General features: G+C 44.9%; 1 protein-coding gene across 1 annotated transcript in view; it reads right to left on the reverse strand.

Annotated features, from left to right (window-relative positions):
* LOC311108962 (laminin subunit alpha-1-like) overlaps nt 1-19,782 on the reverse strand; it is a gene marked incomplete at both ends in the record, with an annotated part of 85,712 nt that extends 65,930 nt beyond the window's left edge. The window contains 3 exons of the mRNA XM_084151743.1: nt 5,050-5,162; nt 5,382-5,552; nt 19,719-19,782. Of these exons, the coding sequence (XP_084007869.1) occupies nt 5,050-5,162; nt 5,382-5,552; nt 19,719-19,782 (348 nt within the window). The remainder of the gene's footprint in view (nt 1-5,049; nt 5,163-5,381; nt 5,553-19,718) is intronic.
* Between the last annotated feature and the right edge of the window lie 3,256 nt (nt 19,783-23,038).

The following is a 23,038-nucleotide window of genomic DNA, read 5'->3' on the forward strand; positions in this document are numbered from 1 at the left end:
TATAAATTCATTAAACATTAAAAGCTGAAATGTCTTTAGTCAATAAGTATTCAACTCCTTTGTTATGGCAATCCTAAATAAGTTCAGGAGTACAAATATGCTTAACAAGTCACATAATAAATTGCATGGACTCACTATGTGTGCAAAATAGGGTTTAACATGATTTTTGAATGTCTACCTCATCTCTGTACCCCACACATACAATTATCAGTAAGGTCCCTCAGTCGAGCAGTGAATTTCAAGAAATGTCCTGAATACAAATTGTTATGTTTGGGGCAAATCCAATGCAACACATTACTGAGTACCACTCTCCATATTTTCAAGCATAGTGGTGGCTGCATCATGTTATGGGTATGCTTGTAATTGTTAAGGACTGGGGAGTTTTTCAGGATAAAAAATTAACGGAATGGAGCTAAGCACAGGCAAAATCCTAGAGGAAACCTGGTTCAGTCAGCTTTCCACCAGAAACTGGAAGATGAATTCACCTTTCAACAGGACAATAACCTAAAACACAAGGCCAAATCTACACTGGAGTTGCTTGCCAAGAACACAGTGAATGTTCCTGAGTGGTCGAGTTACAGTTTTGACTTAAATCTAGTTGAAAATGGTTGTCTAGCAATGGTCAATAAATAATTTGACAGAGCTAGAAGAATTTTGAAAAGACTAATGGGCAAATGTTGCACAATCCAGGTGTGGAAAGCTCTTAGAGACTTACCCATAAAGACTCACAGCTGTAATCGCTGCCAAAGGTGTTTCTACAAAGTATTGACTCAGGGGTGTGAATACTTACAGTACCAGTCAAAAGTTTGGACACACCTACTCATTCCAGGGGTTTTCTTTGTAGAATAATAGTGAAGACATCAAAACTATGAAATAGCCCATATGGAATCATGTAGTAACCAAAAACATGTTAAACCAAATCAAAATATATTTGAGATTTGAGATTCTTCAAAGTAGCCACCCTTTGCCTTGATGACAGCTTTGCACATTCTTGGCATTCGCTCAACCAGCTTCATGTGGTAGTCACCTGGAATGCATTTCAATTTACAGGTGTGCCTTGTTAAAAGTTTATTTGTGGAATTTCTTTATTTCTTAATGTGTTTGAGCCAATCAGTTGTGTTGTGACAAGGTAGGGGTGGTATACAGAAGATAGCCCTATTTGGTAAAAGACCAAGTCCATATTATGGCAAGAACAGCTCAAAAAAGCAAAGAGAAACGACAGTCCATCATTACTTTAAGATATGAAGGTCAGTGAATCCGGAAAATGTCAAAAACTTTGAATGTTTCTTCAAGTGCAGTCGCAAAAACCATCAAGCGCTATGATGACACTGGCTCTCATGAGGACCGCCACAGGAATGGAAGACCCAGAGTTACCTCTGCTGCAGAGGATAAGTTCATTAGAATTAATAGCACCTCAGATTGCAGCCCAAATAAATGCTTGACAGAGTTCAAGTAACAGACACATCTCAACATCAACTGTTCAGAGGAGACTGCGTGAATCAGGCCTTCATGGTCGAATTGCTGCAAAGAAACCACTTCTAAAGGACACCAATAAGAAGAAGAGACTTGCTTGGGCCAAGAAACACGAGCAATAGTGGAAATCTGTCCTTTGGTCTGATGAGTCCAAATTTGAGTTGAGATTGAGATTTATGGTTCCAACCGCGTGTCTTTGTGAGACGCAGAGTACGTGAACGGATGATCTCCGCATATGTGGTTCCCACCGTGAAGCATGGAGGAGGAGGTGTGATGGTGTGGGGGTGCTTTGCTGGTGACACTGTCTGTGATTTATTTTTGAATTCAAGGCACACTTAACCAGCATGGCTACCACAGCATTCTGCAGCGATACGCCATCCCATCTGGTTTGGGCTTAATGGGACTATCATTTGTTTTTCAACAGGACAATGACCCAACACACCTCCAGGCTGTGTAAGGGCTATTTGACCAAGAAGGAGAGTGATGGAGTGCTGCATCAGATGACCTGGCCTCCACAATCACCTGACCTCAACCCAATTGAGATGGTCTGGGATGAGTTGGACCGCAGAGTGAAGGAAATGCAGCCAACAAGTGCTCAGGATATGTGGGAACTCATTCAAGACTGTTGGAAAAGCATTCCAGGTGAAGCTGGTTGAGAGAATGCCAAGAGTGTGCAAAGCTGTCATCAAGGCTAAGGGTTATACTTTGAAGAATCTGAAATATAAAATATATTGATTTGTTTAACACTTTTTTGGTTACTACATGATTCCATATTTGTTATTTCATAGTTTTGATGTCTTCACTATTATTCTACAATGTAGAAAATAGTAAAAATAAAGAAAACCCCATGAATGAGTAGGTGTCCAAACTTTTGACTGGTACTCTATGTAAATCAGAAATTTCTGTATTTTGTTTTCAATAAATTTGCAAAAATGTCTAAAAACATGTTTTCATCTTTGCCATTCTGGGGTATTGTTTGTAGATGGGTGAGAGAAAAAAATCGATGTGATTAATTTTCAGGCTATAACACAACAAAATTTGGAATAAGTCAAGGGATACGAATACTTTCTGAAGGCACTGTACTATGTAACTGCAGTTCAGTCTAATCCCCAGAGATATACTGTGTGACTGCAGTTCAGTCTAATCCCCAGATATATACTGTGTGACTGCAGTTCAGTCTAATCCCCAGATATATACTGTGTGACTGCAGTTCAGTCTAATCCCCAGAGATATACTGTGTGACTGCAGTTCAGTCTAATCCCCAGAGATATACTGTGTGACTGCAGTTCAGTCTAATCCCCAGAGATATACTGTGTGACTGCAGTTCAGTCTAATCCCCAAATATATACTGTGTGACTGCAGTTCAGTCTAATCCCCAGAGATATACTGTGTGACTGCAGTTCAGTCTAATCCCCAGAGATATACTGTGTGACTGCAGTTCAGTCTAATCCCCAGAGATATACTGTGTGACTGCAGTTCAGTCTAATCCCCAGATATATACTGTGTGACTGCAGTTCAGTCTAATCCCCAGATATATACTGTGTGACTGCAGTTCAGTCTAATCCCCAGAGATATACTGTGTGACTGCAGTTCAGTCTAATCCCCAAATATATACTGTGTGACTGCAGTTCAGTCTAATCCCCAGATATATACTGTGTGACTGCAGTTCAGTCTAATCCCCAGATATATACTGTGTGACTGCAGTTCAGTCTAATCCCCAGATATATACTGTGTGACTGCAGTTCAGTCTAATCCCCAGATATATACTGTGTGACTGCAGTTCAGTCTAATCCCCAGAGATATACTGTGTGACTGCAGTTCAGTCTAATCCCCAAATATATACTGTGTGACTGCAGTTCAGTCTAATCCCCAGAGATATACTGTGTGACTGCAGTTCAGTCTAATCCCCAGAGATATACTGTGTGACTGCAGTTCAGTCTAATCCCCAGAGATATACTGTGTGACTGCAGTTCAGTCTAATCCCCAGATATATACTGTGTGACTGCAGTTCAGTCTAATCCCCAGATATATACTGTGTGACTGCAGTTCAGTCTAATCCCCAGAGATATACTGTGTGACTGCAGTTCAGTCTAATCCCCAAATATATACTGTGTGACTGCAGTTCAGTCTAATCCCCAGAGATATACTGTGTGTGTGTGTTGGTTCTTCTATCCTTGTGGGGACCTAAAATCCCCAAAAGTCCCACAAGGATAGTAAAACAAGGAAAATTCTCCCTCGTGGGGACATTTCCCACGTCCCCATGAGGACAAAGGCTATTTTAAGCTTAGGGGTTTGGTTTAGGGCTAGGTTACAAATAGGGTTAGGGTTAGAATTAGGGTTAGGGTAAAAGGTTAGTGGTTAGGTTTAGGGTTAGGAATTTGGTTTAGGGTTAGGGTTAAGGTTAGGGTTAGGGTTATGGGTTAAGGTTAGGGTCAGGTTTAGGAGTTAGGTCAAATAGGATTTTGAATGGAAATTAATTTTAGGTCCCCACGTGGATAGAAGAACATAACATGCGTGTTTGTGTGTGGGTGTGCGTGCGTGTGAGAGTGTGTGTGGCTCAATGAAAGAGGGTCTTGTTTGGAATGACTGTTGAAAAAGGATTTTAAAAGTAGCTGGCTCAGCTCAGTCACCCCACAGCCTATGAGAGAGAGATGGAGAGAGGGAGGGAGAGAGGGAGAGAGAGAGAGATGGAGAGAGGGAGGGAGAGAGGGAGAGAGAGACAGAGCGCGAGAGAGAGAGAGAGAGAGAGAGAGAGAGAGAGAGAGAGAGAGAGAGAGAGAGAGAGAGAGAGAGAGAGAGAGAGAGAGAGAGAGAGAGAGACATGGAATGGAGAGGGAGAGGGAGAGAGCAAGAGAATGTGAGAAAGAAGAGGCTATGAAAAGAGAGGGAGGGAAGAGAGGGAGGGAGGGAGCGACAGGCCATCCAGGCAATAAATAGAACCTCCATTGCAATAGCGGTCTAATAGTGGCCTGTGACAAGTGGAGGCTGCTGAGGGGAGGACGGCTCATAATAATGGCTGGAATGGTATCAAACACGTGGTTTCCAGATATTATAATGAACCGTCCTCCCCTTAGCAGCCTCCACTGCCTGTAACTGTGTAAAGGCCATAGTGGTGTGTTCAGGAGACAGTGAGTGAGGGTGGAGGTATGGTCTCACAGTGGGGTTCAGGGGTGAGTTTACTGATTACTGAACTACACTTTTAGAAAAAAGGGTTCTGAAAGGGTTCTTCGGCTGTCCCCATAGGAGAACCCAGGTAGAACCCTTTTTGGTTCCAGGTAGAACTCGTTTGGGTTCCATGTAGAACCCTCTGCGGAAAGGGTTTTACATGGAACCCAAAAGGGTTCAACCTGAAACCAAAAAGGGTTCTTCAAAGGGTTCCCCTATGGGGACATCCTAAGAACTGTTTTAGGTTCTAGATAGCACCTTTTTTCTATGTGTACAAACCACATACACACACTAACTAACCATTATCTGGGAATCATGTGACCGTGTGTGTGTGTGTGTGTGTGTGTTCGCAGCCTGTAGCTAAAGAAAGCAGTGTGAAACCAGTGACATAGCAGTCCTGGAGGTTCCTACCTGGCGTAAATCTAGTGTGAGGGTCACCCAGTGGAACTGGCGGCCATTTTTAATGCTGGGGCTTTGCCACCACCCGTTGGTGCCGTCGATGGCGTTGGTGATTGGATGTTGCTCTGCATAACATCAAGAGAAAGCAATAAGATGAATGCCTGGAATCCACAAAACGAGTACTGTTTTTCAGACAGATACTGTAACTCAAAGATAGTGGGACTGTGGAAAGTCAAACTGTCTGAAGCACTAGCCAGCAGGCATAACAGAGCTAAACCCCAAGACACTGCTCCCCTCCCCTTCTCTGCCTTCTCCCTATGCCCAGAGGGTACGGACTCCAGTACCTTTGGGGTTTTGACTCTGGGCATTACATGTTCGACACTGGGAGTTGCGGATGCGTCGTCCTGGTACATGTTCCACCAGCTTACAGTACATCTCTGGCTCAGGCTCTCCACAGGTGGCGTTGGTGGTGATCTCTGCATTACTGGCCAGGTTGAGGATGGCGGGGAAGAGACCTGGGGGAGATAGGGAGTGGTTTAAGACCGTGACATCTACACACACAGTACATGGTCTGTCTATTCACACAAGCATGCACACACTCGAAGACGCTCTTTAAGTGTACGCACACACACACACACACACACACACCTAAACATCACCCCCACAAAAGTTGCATCACTCCCTCCCAACCCCTCCCTACCTCCCACCACCAATCTAGACCCATCCTCATAATTTCTCCTCTGTGTTCTGTCTGCAGGGCATGTCTTTGAGGAGCACCCCCCTTCCAAACACACCCTCATCCCCCCACGTGTTTACATGGACCATTGATGGGTACAATGACCAGGTATAGGACAATTGACAAAGGTTGCAGTGAGTCTGTTGATGGGTGCTGTTGTGGGCTGCTGTGGGCAGCTCTATGATAACCACCCTCAGGCCCTCTGGGCTTCAAGGCCTTGGTCCCAAATCATCTCTCCACCTCTGTCTCCTTACAGAGATTTCAGGAGGCTTATGGTAACAGATTACATTTTAAAACTGAAGAATTCAGAAAATCAGCATGTTTCCAAGGTCTGTTTATAAGATGCTTATCATTTTATTATTTGTTAACCTTAAGTACAAACTTTAAAGACCTGTTGGTCATGATTAATAACTGCTTTATACATGTTTACTAATGCTGATAAATATATTAACAAATTATGCTTACACTGTTTATTAATAGTTAATAAACTAGTTGTTCATGAGCAGAACTTCAAAGAAGTCAAAACAAGTGTCACATCATTACAACATCATTCCAGACACAATTAGACCCTTCTGAAAAGGGAACATGACTAGCATATCAAAGATATCAATGACCAGTGGTTCAATAAATCTCCTCTCTAAGATCTAAAAGATATGTACGATTCCCAGGAGAACGTGGCCATTGTGAGCTTGGCCTATGACTTAATCCTATTGAATTGAATGGTCCGAAAGCATTCCAGAGAACAGTGATGAGAACAGTGATGATGAGGCCTTCCAGAGAACAGTGATGAGAACAGTGATGATGAGGCCTTCAGAGGCCCTAGAGACAAGGAAGCTGGAGTTGTTAGCCTAATGACATAGCAGCACTGAGACATCTGACCAGACGAGTGGTAGACTGTCTCTGAGTCAGACCCACTGATTGGTAATGAGACAGTACAGTACGGATCGGCAAGATAGTGTGAAATTGGTATGACTAACTGTCTGTCTGTCCATCTCTCTACCTGTCTGTCTGCTAGTCGGTGGCTGATGATTTCTATTTGACAGAGAGGCTTGACCCCTGTGCTCTGTGGGCTGGAAAGGGGAAATGCAGGGAGAGTGGATTGGAAAGCAATCATCCTGTTCATGACGACTATTTATTAGCTTCTTATAATGCTTTTACCACAGCTTGTCACGGTTTCGGCCGAGGCTGCTCCTCCTCCTTGTTCGGGCAGGTTTCGGCGGTCGTCGTCCCCGGAGTACTAGCTGCCACGATCTATGTTTCATGTTCGTTTGGTTTTGTCTTGATGTTGTACACCTGTGTCTAGTTAGTCCTCGTTAGTGTCCTATTTAGTTCTCGTTGTGTGTGTTGGGTGTTGTGTGTGATTGCTTCTCTGTTTGGTGTTCTGAGCTACGTATTCTTCCCTCCATTGTTTGGAGAGGTTTTCGCACATTTTAGTGCGCCTTTTGTTTGACGCCTGTGTGCGCCTTTATTTCGCCTCCGGGCTTATGGTTCTCGTGTACTACGTGAATAACTCACTAAAGTCTTTTGGACTAAGCTTCTGCGTCCTGCGCTTGATTCCTGCACCACACCCACCTTCAGCACCCCTGACAGAATCACACACCTTAATGAATGGAATCAGCAGGAGCAACAGTCACGCCTGAGTCGCTGGAGGAGCATGTCCGCGGCCAGGATGACCAGATACGACAACTGGGGACCGCTCTACAGGACGTCATCAACACCCTGCACCGATGGGAGTCCAGAGGGGTACCCACACCTCCACCTACCCTGCCACCCCCATCGGCCGGTCCACCAGTCCCAGGTCCGGAACCCAGTGGGATTCGGCTCTCGCTCCCGAGGGCATATGACGGAACAGCTGCCGGGTGTCAGGGGTTCCTCCTGCAGGTGGAGCTCTACCTGGCCACTGTACACCCGGTGCCCTCGGGACACGAGAGCGTTTCCGCCCTCATCCCCTGTCTCACGGGCAAGGCGTTGGAATGGGCCAACGCCGAGTGGAGGAGGATGGACGCCACCACCATCTCCTGCGCCGAGTTCTCCCGTCGCTTCAAGGCCGTGTTCGACCATCCACCTGAGGGCAAAGCGGCGGGGGAGCGTCTAGTCCACCTGAGACAGGAGAGGAGGAGCGCACAGGCGTTCGCGCTGGAGTTCCGGACTCTAGCGGCAGACGCAGGGTGGAATGAACGGGCCCTCATCGACCATTTTCGATGTAGCCTACAGGAGGACGTTCAACGTGAGTTGGCCTGCAGGGATACCAATTTCACCTTCGACCAGTTGGTCGATATGTCCATCCGTCTGGACACCCTGCTGGCCACCCGTGGACGTCCCGAGTGGGGTCCGTCCATTCCACCCTCCGGCACCTCCGAGCCGAGCCCTATGGAGCTCGGGGGTGCTGGCGCTAGAGAAAGGAGGAGGAGGAGCCCGAGGGGGCCTGTCCCCTGCACCAAGTGCGGTCGTGGAGGGCACACTGCGGCCAGGTGCTGGGGAGGGTTCCCCGAGGGAGGAGACAACAGGCCACGCACTGGGGAGCCCTCCCAGGTGGGTAGACGCCCCACTTACCCAGAGCTCTCTGTTGCGCACTTTTGTATACCTGTTTGTTTTCCACAGGTTGCATTCCCAGCATAAGGCGCTAGTAGATTCAGGCGCAGCTGGGAATTTTGTTGATCGGAAGTTTTGTTTAGATTTAGGGATCCCTCTCCTACCTGTTGACAAACCTTTTCCCGTTCATGCTTTAGATAGCCGCCCGTTGGGGTCGGGGTTGATTAGGGAAGTCACAGCGCCACTTAGGATGTGTGCGCAGGGGGGTCATGAAGAGACTATACAGTTGTATCTGATCGACTCTCCTGCGTACCCGGTGGTGCTGGGAATTCCCTGGTTAAGCACCCATAACCCTGCTATTTCGTGGCAACATAGGGCTCTCAATGGGTGGTCTGCTCAGTGTGAGGGGCGATGTCTGGGTGTTTCCGTAGGGGCGACTTCGGTGGAAAGTCCAAACCAAGTGCCCGCACTGCACATTCCGCCTGAATATGGGGATTTAGCTCTCGTGTTTAGTAAAGCTAGGGCGACGCAGTTGCCTCCTCATAGACAGGGGGATTGTGCGATTGATCTCCAGGCAGGAGCAGCGCTCCCACGGAGCCACGTGTATCCTTTGTCTCAAGAGGAGAGTAAAGCTATGGAAACGTACATAGCCAAATCTTTGAGACAGGGATACATACGGCCCTCCACTTCTCCCGCCTCCTCAAGCTTCTTTTTTGTGAAGAAAAAAGATGGAAGGTTGCGCCCGTGCATCGATTACCGTGGTCTCAATCAGATTACTGTGAAATACAGTTATCCACTCCCTCTGATTGCGACCATGACGGAGTCATTGCATGGAGCGCGGTTTTTCACAAAACTGGATCTCAGGAGCGCGTATAACTTGGTGCGCATTAGGGAGGGCAACGAATGGAAAACAGCGTTTAGTACCACGTCAGGTCATTTCGAGTATCTCGTCATGCCATATGGGTTGATGAATGCTCCATCAGTCTTCCAATCCTTCGTAGATGACATTTTCCGGGATATGCAGGGGCAAGGGGTGGTCGTGTACATTGATGACATTCTAGTGTACTCGTCTACCCGAGCCGAGCATATAGCCCTGGTGCGTCGTGTATTAAGGAGGCTGTTGGAGCACGATCTATATGTCAAGGCAGAGAAATGTCTGTTTTTCCAGGAGTCGGTCTCCTTTTTGGGTTATCGGTTGTCCGCGTCAGGGGTGAGAATGGAGGTGGATCGTGTGTCCGCTGTGCGTAATTGGCAAACCCCAACCACTGTCAAAGAGGTGCAGCAGTTCTTGGGCTTTGCGAATTACTACCGGAGGTTTATCCGGGGTTTTGGACAGGTGGCAGCTCCCATCACGTCCCTTCTGAAAGGGGGTCCGGTGCGCCTGCAGTGGTCAGCTGATGCGGACAGGGCCTTTAGGAGACTGAATGACCTGTTTATGTCGGCTCCGGTGCTGGCGCATCCGGACCCCGCATTACCCTTTCAGGTCGAGGTGGACGCGTCTGAGGCCGGTATAGGGGCCGTTCTCTCTCAACGGTCCGGCACGCCACCTAAACTCCGCCCCTGTGCTTTTTACTCTAAAAAGCTCAGCCCGGCGGAGTGTAATTATGACGTCGGGGACAGGGAGCTGTTAGCTGTAGTTCAGGCCCTTAAGGTGTGGAGGCATTGGCTTGAGGGGGCTCAACACCCTTTCCTCATTTTGACTGACCATCAGAACCTGGAATACATCCGGGCAGCGAGGAGACTGAACCCTCGCCAGGCTCGATGGAGTATGTTTCTCACCAGGTTCGTATTTAAAATCACGTACATCCCTGGGTCCCAGAATGGTAAGGCAGATGCGCTGTCCCGGCGGTATGACACGGAGGAGAGGTCCGTTGAGCCTACTCCCATACTACGAGTCTTGTCTTGTGGCACCGGTGGTGTGGGAGGTCGATGCCGAAATCGAGCGAGCGTTGCGTACCGACCCCAGCCCTCCACAGTGTCCTGAGGGTCGGAAGTACGTTCCGCTCGAGATTCGGGATCGACTCATTTACTGGGCTCACACGTCACCCTCCTCTGGACATCCGGGTATTGGCCGGACAGTGCATTGTCTTAGCACTAAATACTGGTGGCCCACGTTAGCCAGGGATGTGAGGGTTTATGTCTCCTCCTGCTCGGTGTGCGCCCAGTGTAAGGCGCCCAGACACCTGCCCAGGGGTAAGTTACAACCCCTGCCCGTTCCACAACGACCATGGTCCCACCTCTCGGTGGATTTTGTGACAGACCTTCCCCTCTCTCAGGGGAATACCACCATCCTGGTCGTTGTGGACCGGTTCTCTAAGGCCTGTCGTCTTCTCCCTATGTCGGGTCTTCCTACTGCCCTACAAACCGCAGAGGCCCTATTTACCCACGTCTTCCGGCATTACGGGGTACCCGAGGATATAGTGTCTGATCGAGGCCCCCAGTTTACCTCCCGAGTATGGAGAGCGTTCAGGGGTCTCGGTGAGCCTTACCTCAGGGTACCACCCGGAGAGTAACGGGCAGGTAGAACGAGTCAACCAGGATATGGGTAGGTTTCTGAGGTCGTATTGCCAGGACCGGCCTGAGGAGTGGGCTCGGTACATTCCCTGGGCCGAGATGGCCCAGAACTCTCTCCGCCACTCCTCTACCAACCTAACCCCCTTCCAATGTGTGTTAGGTTACCAGCCGGTTCTGGCACCTTGGCAGCAGAGCCAGATCGAGGCCCCTGCGGTGGATGATTGGATGAGGCACTCGGAGGAGACGTGGAACGCTGCACACGTCCACCTGCAGCGGGCCATCCGTCGTCACAAGGCGAGCGCCGATCTCCACCGCAGTGAGCGGCCGGTGTACGCACCCGGAGATCGAGTCTGGCTCTCTACCAGAAACCTACCCCTCCGCCTGCCCTGCCGGAAGCTGGGTCGGCAGTTTGTGGGGCCTTTTAAAGTCCTGAGAAGATTGAACGAGGTGTGTTATAGGTTACATCTGCCTGTTGAATATAAGAATATTAACCCCTCGTTCCATGTGTCTCTTCTCAGGCCGGTGGTAGCTGGTCCACTCCAGGAAGGTGAGATAGGAGAGACTCCTCCGCCCCCACTGGACATCGAGGGGGCTCCGGCGTACACCGTTCGGTCCATCTTGGACTCAAGACGCCGGATGGGGGGTCTCCAGTATCTCGTGGAGTGGGAGGGGTACGGCCCGGAGGAGCGGTGCTGGGTGCCGCGGAGGGACATCCTAGACCCATCTCTCCTGTCGGAGTTCCACCGGGACCATTCCGCGCGGCCTGCTCCGCGTCCTCCTGGTCGTCCCCGAGGCCGGGGTCGGCGCACGGCTGGAGCCGCGCGTCAAGGGGGGGGGGTACTGTCACGGTTTCGGCCGAGGCTGCTCCTCCTCCTTGTTCGGGCAGGTTTCGGCGGTCGTCGTCCCCGGAGTACTAGCTGCCACCGATCTATGTTTCATGTTCGTTTGGTTTTGTCTTGATGTTGTACACCTGTGTCTAGTTAGTCCTCGTTAGTGTCCTATTTAGTTCTCGTTGTGTGTGTTGGGTGTTGTGTGTGATTGCTCCTCTGTTTGGTGTTCTGAGCTACGTATTCTTCCCTCCGTTGTTTGGAGAGGTTTTCGCACATGTTAGTGCGCCTTTTGTTTGACGCCTGTGTGCGCCTTTATTTCGCCTCCGGGCTTATGGTTCTCGTGTACTACGTGAATAACTCACTAAAGTCTTTTGGACTAAGCTTCTGCGTCCTGCGCTTGATTCCTGCACCACACCCACCTTCAGCACCCCTGACACAGCTTGCCTTAAAAATAATTTATTCAATCTTAGAAACCATCCTGCAATAGGCCATGTTCTCTGACCACCAAACTCATGTTTTCTTTGTTTTAAAATCAATTGTGTTAATTGATTTTAATCATCAGAGCCAAATCTCAAATCACAATGGATTTGATCATGTGAAAGTGAAACACAATCTTTCATATTTTGGCTCATGGTAGTCTCAATCCCCAAGAGGGCTATTTTACAGTACCTAGCTTTGACATGATCTAACCAGGTGCAGATAACTGTGTGAAGGCAAGTGACACAGTGACAGCCCTGGGGTACGTTATTGACACAGCAACTGGTTGTGGACAGGGACAGTTATTTAGGCCCTGGCAATTCATCAATAAATCACCACCTAGTCGTGATGTAACAGCACATGGCGTGTCCCTGCTAATCAGTTCTACTAAATGGCTGACTGACACATAGTCAGACACTGATGTCACCCATAGATGTGGTGATTTGTGGTCATTTCAGGCTTCTTAAGCCTATTACCTGGGTCTCCATTGCATTGGGGATGCATTAGTCATCTGTCTGCATCTGCAGACCAAATCTGGGCTCCATGGTGAACGCTTCCATGTGGCGGAAAATGAAATCAAAGCCAAACTAGCGTCATTGTCCTACTTGTGTTTATTTATTTTTGAATTATGGGCTTTAATGTCTTATTAGCATTAACTGCAATATTAGCCCCATAATATCTTCATCAGCTTATCTAACATCATACATTATACAGCTTTTTGGACTAAACTGCTTGAGATGATGTGAAACTAAATGGCTTGATCCCCACAGTTCTATCAGCTAAAGTGGATGCGTAACCAGGCCAGTGGGTACAGTGGGGCGGCAGGTAGCCTCGAGGTTAGAGCATTGGGCCAGTAACCCAAAGGTTGCTGGTTTGAATACTTGAGGCGACAAGGTGAAAAAATCTGTCGCTGTGCCCTTGAGCAAGGTACTTAATCCTAATTGCTCCAGGTGCGCTGTACAATGGCTTCCCTGGCTGTGACCCCACTCCCTGCGGGTGTATCATGGGGAGTTGGGATATGTAAAAAATATATATATATTTCCATTACAGGACAAATATAAGCATGCCCCAAATGATTATACAGCTCGGTTCATTAGTGTGAAACAGACATCAGTCAGTCAGTGAGGCCTGGTCAATGTTTGGACAACAAGGTCCCGTGATTGACTGGCCTAGACCTGAGCAGAGGTCATCTCATCAGCCTTCCCCAGGAGTGCCTTCTGCTGAGCGGCTGCCATCTTTGGAATGCCATTGTCACTGAACTCAAAAGACTAACGTTTCAACAGCTCCCTGATAGATAGCATCTGGGTTGATAAGGTAAAAATGCTGTCTGTGGCTGAAGATGTTAGCCAGCTACCAGTTCAGGTAGCGTTACTCAGCGATCAGGGCACTCGGGTTATGCAAAGAATGTTGTGTAAATAGTGATGGTGAATTGATTGAACAGTAAAAGTAGTTTAACTAATAAATGCATTCTCTGTATGGAACATATCAGTAAAATAGTCTATTTTAGTCTTAAAAAAGAATCTTGAGAGAGGGAGTTTGGTTGGAATTTTCTTGTTCGTAATATCTTGAATAAACCTCCCCTCACAGTCAATAGTCTCGAAAATCCGACCCTAGGCAACAGTGACTATAGTCTGGTTTCAATAACTACTCTTTTGGCAACTTCGATAAGAGAAAAAAACTATCTGGGTAGGTCTCTGACAGTCTTGGAATTTGAGGTTACGGACATTGGCCAGGCCAATGTACACGGTCACCAAGGACTGACGTGCAATACCTCCATGCGTGATTCATTTGTATGCACTTTATCTCACCCTCACAACACGAACGGCCCATGGATTTAGCCAATACTATTTGGCTAAATCAATATCAGACTCAAAAGAAACACATGGCTTTTCTCTGCAACTTCACTATTGCCATTACACTTCCTTATTATCAGTAACATTTCATTATTATTATTCAAGTTATTATTACCTCTAAATATTACAAATTAAGAAATGTCAGATTGGAGAGGATTGTCACATTTTGGTATTGTGTCTGACTATTAGTGTGTCTTGTCAGGTAACAAAGTTAGTATCACTTCGACATAAAACTTTTTGGTAGCAGAAAACAGTGTGAGGGGGCCCATTTAGCATTTTTACCCTGCACCTGAGAGAAATAATGGATTTTATAATAATAATAAGCCATTTAGCAGACGCTTTTATCCAAAGCGACTTACAGTCATGCGTGCATACATTTTTGTGTATGGGTGGTCCCGGGGTTCGAACCCACTACCTTGGCGTTACAAGCGCCGTGCTCTACCAGCTGAGCTACAGAGGACCACATATATTTTCACATATAGCACCGCACCACTGTGGGATTTTGACTTTAACCAAAGCCTACATGTCTTATTTTAAGACATTGACTTTACTCCTCCAACTTCATCATAATATAGAGCGTTTTCTAGAACCAGCAGTAGAAGCTGTAGAAGCTCACATTTTGGTATTGACACAATTTGATGCATCAGACTCAAAATAAAACAGTTTTTTTTTTTATTTTGCGTATGTTTACATTTTGTTTAAATGTATGTTACTGTTGTCTGAAGGCGTCATCATGCTTCAGTTCGGCTGGCGCCTAGCTGAGTGTGCTCATATACTTCCTAAAAAGACCTTCGCTTGAAAAACGAGAAAAAAAGCGGCAATAGTACTGTTTGTCAATTTTGAGACGCCGTAGCCAGTATACACTTCCTCATAATAGTCAGAATTAATCTAAGATAACTCAAGAAATATGTCATTAATTTTGAAGTTCTTGCAGAGGAGATCTTAGTCGTGCAATTTTATCATCTAACTACGATTTTTGGTGCAGTATTTCTCAATGAAAATGTTCGAAAACGAGTCGTCTCTCACTGAATGACAACAAAGAAGAATCCCTACTTTTGACCAATCACAGACGAAGGGGCGTAGACTTCAGCTACCGACTTCAGCTACCGACTGGCTACCGACTTCGGCTTGCCTCGAGAAAAAATGACGTGTTCCCAAACAGCCTAAAAAACCCTTACCGTAATCCAAAATGAACAAAAACGTCACAAAATGTTGTCATAATATATGCAGGAACTCTTCCGAACTGTTTCGGCTGGGAATCATGCGGACGCCTTTAGGCCTGTAAGGCCCTGTGTAAAAAGGGGAGGTCACAACTCTGTGGACCACAGTAGAATCTGTCTGGATCACAGTAGAATCTGTCTGGACCACAGTAGAATCTGTCTGGATCACAGTAGAATCTGTCTGGATCACAGTAGAATCTGTCTGGACCACAGCAGAATCTGTGTCTGGATCACAGTAGAATCTGTGTCTGGACCACAGTAGAATCTGTGTCTGGATCACAGTAGAATCTGTGTCTGGACCACAGTAGAATCTGTGTCTGGATCACAGTAGAATCTGTGTCTGGATCACAGTAGAATCTGTGTCTGGATCACAGTAGAATCTGTCTGGACCACAGTAGAATCTGTCTGGATCACAGTAGAATCTGTCTGGACCACAGTAGAATCTGTCTGGACCACAGTAGAATCTGTGTCTGGACCACAGTAGAATCTGTGTCTGGACCACAGTAGAATATGTGTCTGGACCACAGTAGAATCTGCGTCTGGACCACAGTAGAATCTGTGTCTGGACCACAGTAGAATCTGTGTCTGGAACACAGTAGAATCTGTGTCTGGAACACAGTAGAATATGTGTCTGGACCACAGTAGAATCTGTGTATGGACCACAGTAGAATCTGTGTCTGGACCACAGTAGAATCTGTCTGGATCACAGTAGCATCTGTCTGGACCACAGTAGAATCTGTCTGGACCACAGTAGAATCTGTGTCTGGACCACAGTAGAATCTGTCTGGACCACAGTAGAATCTGTGTCTGGACCACAGTAGAATCTGTCTGGATCACAGTAGAATCTGTGTCTGGACCACAGTAGAATCTGTCTGGATCACAGTAGAATCTGTGTCTGGACCACAGTAGAATCTGTCTGGACCACAGTAGAATCTGTCTGGATCACAGTAGAATCTGTCTGGACCACAGTAGAATCTGTCTGGATCACAGTAGAATCTGTCTGGACCACAGTAGAATCTGTCTGGACCACAGTAGAATCTGTGTCTGGACCACAGTAGAATCTGTGTCTGGACCACAGTAGAATATGTGTCTGGACCACAGTAGAATCTGCGTCTGGACCACAGTAGAATCTGTGTCTGGACCACAGTATAATCTGTGTCTGGAACACAGTAGAATCTGTGTCTGGAACACAGTAGAATCTGTGTCTGGAACACAGTAGAATATGTGTCTGGACCACAGTAGAATCTGTGTCTGGACCACAGTAGAATCTGTGTCTGGACCACAGTAGAATCTGTCTGGATCACAGTAGCATCTGTCTGGACCACAGTAGAATCTGTCTGGACCACAGTAGAATCTGTGTCTGGACCACAGTAGAATCTGTCTGGACCACAGTAGAATCTGTGTCTGGACCACAGTAGAATCTGTCTGGATCACAGTAGAATCTGTGTCTGGACCACAGTAGAATCTGTCTGGATCACAGTAGAATCTGTGTCTGGACCACAGTAGAATATGTCTGGATCACAGTAGAATCTGTCTGAACCACAGTAGAACCTGTATCTGTAGCCTCCCGAGTGGCGCAGCGGTCTAAGGCACTACATCGCAGTGTTGCGGCGTCACTACAGCCTGGGGTTTGATCCCAGAAAAGCCAACAGACAAAGACAAGGTACGAATAGGCACGAATTTGCCAAACGAGCTTCAATGCCATACAACACTCCTTCCGTGGCCTCCAACTGCTCTTAAACGCTAGTAAAACTAAATGCATGCTCTTCAATCGAACGCTGCTCTCGGCGGGTGTCTGGTTAGACCGTAAACTCTCCTTCCAGACTCTCCTTCCAGACTCACATTAAGCATCTCCAATCCAAAGTTAAATCTAGAATTGGCTTCATATTTCGCAACCAAGCCTCCTTCACTCATGCTGCTAAACATGCCCTTGTAAAACTGACTATCCTACCGATCCTTGACTTCGGCGATGTCATTTACAAAATAGCTTCCAACACTCTACTCAGCAAATTGGATGTAGTCTATCACAGTGCCATCCGTTTTGTCACCAAAGCCCCATATACTACCCACCATTGTGACCTGTACGCTCTCGTTGGCTGGCCCTCACTACATAAATCACTTCTAGGCAAATCCCCGCCTTATCTTAGATCATTGGTCACCATAGCAACACCCACCCGTAGTCTGCGCTCCAGCAGGTATATCTCACTGGTCATCCCCAAAGCCAACACCTCCTTTGGCCGCCATTCCTTCCAGTTCTCTGCTGCCAATGACTGGAACGAACTGCAAAAATCTCTGAAGCTGGAGACACTTATCTCCCTCACTATCACACAGCCCATCTGTAATTAGCCCACCCAACTACTTCATCCCCATATTGTTATTTATTTTGCTCATTTGCACCCTAGTATCTCTATTTGCACATCATCTTCTGCACATCTATCACTCCAGTGTTAATACTAAATTGTAATTATTTTGCACTATGGCCTATTTATTGCCTTACCTCCATAACTTACTACATTTGCACACACTGTATATAGATTTTCTATTGTGTTATTGACTGTACGTTTTGTTTATTCCATATGTAACTCTGTGTTGTTGTTGTTTTTATCGCACTGCTTTGCTTTATCTTGGCCAGGTCGCAGTTGTAAATGAGAACTTGTTCTCAACTGGCTTACCTGGTTAAATAAAGGTTAAATAAAATAATAATAAATAATAAATTGCATGAAGCTGGCAGTTCGGCTTTGTCACTTCAAGGGCAAATATATCATACTTTGACTAAAACTATGATTTACTGACTTACATCGTTGTGCAACATCATGGGTAAGCTCTGGCCATCGTCTTTAGCTTGAAAAGGTGGATTTCTACTGGTGTGGGACATGTTCTACAGCACATCAACATCTGAATTTCATTCCAATGTAATGTAAACCATAAGGGAATCCAAAGAAAGCAGGTCTATTTGAAGCCTAAAATCTGCACCTCAAACATTTTCTACTGATTGTTGTTGCAATTAGAAGGAATTGAATTGGGCCTTGAGGGCGACCCTAGCATGTTAGTATGACTGTGCTTTGGAGAAAGAGGCGTCAGCCATTGTATATGGAGGACTAAAAGTGCCACAATTAAATAAATAAATACACCATTAAATAATTACTTAAATGTGTCATTAATTAATTCAAATTAGAATTAAATACATAAATGTGTAATTAAATGTATCATTAATTAATTCAAATACCGATTCATTTTATGTAAAATACATATATATTTATTTCACTATTTACATTTACATTTCATGATCCTGCATTGCAGTGATTCATGAATTACTTAAAACTGTCAAACTGACCCATCAAAGTCAGTGGGCGGGGCTAACGCGAATCTAGTCTGATCCATTGCTTTGGTCTGAAGTAGAGTAGGCCAACCTGGATAGAGACAATGGAGGATCTCCGTGAACTTTCCAGGGAGTTGGTTAGAGACATTTTAAACTTAGCAGAGGATGTAGAAGCAGGACCTGCTGACATTATCCGGAATTGATTTGTCTTGGCTTGATGCAGAGGGTAACCAATCAGGCGTTAGGTTCCGCCTACCAACTTTTGATGGGTCAGTTTGACAGTTTTAAGTAATTCAGGAAGCACTCCAACGCAGGACCATGAAATGTAAATGTAAATAGTGAAATTATTATATATGTATTTTACATAAAATGAATCGGTATTTGAATTAATTAATGACACATTTAATAACACATTTATGTATTTAATTCTAATTTTAATTAATTAATGACACATTTAAGTAATTATTTAATGGTGTATTTATTTATTTAATTGTGGCACTTTTAGTCCTCCATAATTGTACAGCATTTAAATGACAATGGCCTGGAATTTCTCTTAAAGACCGTTTGGAATGAATGGATAGTAGGTGAGAACTAATAACGGTTTAACAAAGTAACTATCATGTAGATTGGCCAGCGATATTAGTTTCCTGGTGATGCAACTGGTTGTATAATCAAATGGATAGCCTACATTGTAATGTCTTGGAATGCTCCCGTTTGTAATTGTAAACTAATGGCTGAATTATTGTCTGCAATTTCAACACCAACACTCCATGGTTATGCCTAACGTTATTACTTTACACTCAACTTATTCAATACATTTTTACTTTTTAGTCAGTTAGTAGACGCTCTTATCCAGAGCGACTTACAGTTAGTGAGTGCATACATTTTTCATACTGGTCCCCCGTGGGAAACGAACCCACCACCCTGGCGTTGCAAGCGCCATGCTCTACCAACTGAGCTATTTCTGTTTTAAACTGGCCAATGTAAAGAACAGTAAAATAGTAATTACTGCAAATGTGTTCTATCAACAAAGCTATATCTACTATTCCTAATCTTACACTTATGCTCCACATAAATTAAAGTGCATATTAAATACATTGCTTTAAGAATTACAAAATGCTTTGCCTCGGACGCATTGAGACCTCGTGCTGAATGAGTGAAAATGTAGCGTCAATAGGAAAGAGATTATTTCCAGCTCACCTCTTTGCTGGCACTCCGCGGACGATGCCCATAGCAGCACAATTACACAGTAGAAAAGCCTCATTTTTCACAACACATGTGGACGTCGGCTTCTAATAAATGTCTCCAATATTAAGTTAGGGGATATATTTTCTAATGTTTACAGGAATTTATAGCCTAAAGTTGTCGTGCACATTCGTTTCGCCTGTGGTCTCTCTCTGTCATCTGTTCAGCGTGTACCCCTCTTTCTCTCTCCTCTCTCCTCTCACTCATTCAGCTAACTTTTGTCTCTACTTTTTTTAATTCTGTCCCGCTACAAAGTCGCTGGCTGGACCGCACCATTTGGTGAGGAGCAGGGGGTTGGCCAAGCTTGTCGAGATTGTATCATTGCTGCCTGTTACTCTCAACTACTCTTTACAAATTAAAGATTGTTTTGACCTTTACACATTTACACTGTTTCGTGTTTAGTGAGAATTGTATTTTTACAAAGGTTTAGAATAACAACAACTTTGCACCAAACTTGGTAAAATTGTAAAGTATGTAGGCTACTTTTATAATATGATCAAGTATGTAGGCTACTTTTATAATGTAGGCTACCTAGCAGCCTATAGTCTACTTGTTGATTTAATTATGTCAACATTTTTGATTAGCCTACATAAGATATATCGTGCAGTTTGGATATTCAACTATGCTTCACAACTTGGCAAGCAGTCGCTGTAATAGGATTAATACAACAAATTGCACAACTTGTAAAAAAAGTAGCCCTTTAACCTTTATACAAGCAGAGGGATAAACTGCGCGATTTACATAGCAGTAGGCTACAGTACACCATGTACTGTTATTCTGCTGATAATAAAACTAAAGCCCGTGTAAATATTGAACCATGATTATGATACTGGATTGGAAAGCCTATGTGCCTTATTCCATCAACATTATGCAGGGCATTCAATAACCTCAATCAACTGTACTAAACATTTAATAAAGGCCTATGTTTGTATGAAACATTGGAAACGTGTCTTCCAGACTAATTGCATGTTATCAACAAAGCAAAACAAAACGAAGCAATTTATACCTGTGGATATCACAGACTGATAACAAAAGGAACATTTGATCCATTTACCAATACCTCTTCCGAAAAAAAATGTATTTTTAACCAATACATTTTAAACTACTACTTTAAACTTTTCACTGACTTTAGCTTTAGCTTTAGCTTTAGCTAACAACATCACAAAAACGATGTGCAGGTTTCAATGGGGCAGAAGTCCTTGAGTTGTTGTGATTCTGGATGGCCAGCTAACCAACAATGACAAGAAACTGTGGGGAATTATAAGTGACTTGTGTCAGCTAATTTCATCTTGTTAATGATACAATGTCTTGTTTTGAGGTGTTGTGGCTGATTTCATGTTAATACTAATATGGCTCAAATTCACAAGCAAGCTAACCAACAACTGTAACAATGTATTTGAGAGACAACAAGTGATCATTGTGCAAATGTATTTATGTTTTCAACAAACATTGGAGATGAAATATATTTTACATGTTGTCAACAATAAAACACAGTCTTGCCCCATAGTTGCGCACATGTTGGTTTTGTTGCTAAACAACCAACCCGTCTATAGAATTCTTAAAGTGAGTCTAATTGAAGGGTCAGGAGTGTGTGTATACTGCCCTCATGTGGATATAATGAAAACAGATGGGAATGACAAGGCCTACACTACTGCAGTAAAAGACTTCTGAATCAACTATTTTACTCTGGCCACATTGAAGTCTGGCCACATTCAGATTATATAATTACATTGATAGCTCCTCCCATGAATGCATGCCTGTCAGACTTTTATTAAATTATTTTACGGAAAGTATCTCTGCAACATTTTTAATGTGGCAATGTCCTCAACCTTTTTGTAGAATTAATGACTTCAGAAAGTCATTTTTCAAGGAAGAAAGGCCTTGCCATTGTACATGACGACACCAGAGGACAGAGACATAACAGGCATGACTATTAATCGTACAGATCAAAGGAGGCTGCGGAGGGGAGAACGACTCATAATAATGGCCAGAAAGGAGCCCATGTGTTTGATGTATTTGATACCATTCCACTAATTCCGCTCCAGTCATTACCACGAGCCCGTTCTCCCCAATTAAGGTGCCACCAACCTCCTGTGGTACAGATTGTCACGTTTAATAATGTCCTATTTTCCTTCTGTGCATAGACATTATTGCTATCATCATTCGTGGCTAATAAGCCTGCAAAGCACGAACATACCCTCACGATAACACATATTCCTGTAATATTCCTGTAAACCAGGGTTTCTTATAATGGGTTAGTGTTTCATAGAACAACACTGGAGCAGTCAACACCAATATACTGTATGGTTACATTGTAACGTGAAACTCCCCTATAGAGTTAAGGCATCCAGTGATTCCAGTCTACTGAATTTCACCAGCTTGTGTAATATATCCAAGCTCCTTCTTGGTGGAGATACTAAGGGAAACCAGATGGAAGGTTTGAGGGATGCATGTTTTAACCAGGTTGTTTAGTCTGCATCTGTATCTACAGCAGCTTCTGTCAGGGAGGAATTATTAGGCCAGACTGAGGAAAGGTCATGTTAGGGGGTGTATGTATAAATATGAGGAGCAATGAACATAACCCCTATAGACACAGAAAGGACAGACAGGACAGACAGGACAGACAGACAGACAGACAGACAGACAGACAGACAGACAGACAGACAGACAGACAGACAGACAGACAGACAGACAGACAGACAGACAGACAAGACAGACAGACAGACAAGACAGGCAGACAGGCAGACAAGACAGACAGACAGACAGGACAGACAGCACTATTGGTTCTATTGTTAAATTGACAAGGGGTGAAAGCAGGTGTACTATATCATTGCTCCAACCAGACGAGACCTCTTTGTTATGACTTCAGGGCTTGGTCATCTACAAGCGAGTGGAACAGTCTGTTTATAAACAGGCAGCAGAAGGTCAGCGAGAGCCTGGATAGGCCTTATCTGTCATACAGAGGAGATGGATAGAGGCATGCAAGCCCCAAAGACACAGTATTATTCTGATATTAGAATAGCATTGTAAAAGTGTAGTTCAGAACCAATGGGTTACTGAGAATAGCCCTTGTTACTTGCAAGTTGCAATGTATTCTATTGTTATCTACAGTATCTATTGATACCAATGCAATTAGGTTTTTTAGTTTTCTCTCAGGGTTGGACTAACTAAAAGTCATGTTATTGTAACTCATGCCCTCTAGTGGTAACAAAACCCTCTAGTGGTAACAAAACCCTCTAGTGGTAACAAAACCCTCTAGTGATAATCTAAGCACT

Source organism: Coregonus lavaretus, assembly GCF_964263955.1.
Source record: "Coregonus lavaretus genome assembly, chromosome: 34".
In the NCBI taxonomy this organism is placed as follows: domain Eukaryota; kingdom Metazoa; phylum Chordata; class Actinopteri; order Salmoniformes; family Salmonidae; genus Coregonus; species Coregonus lavaretus.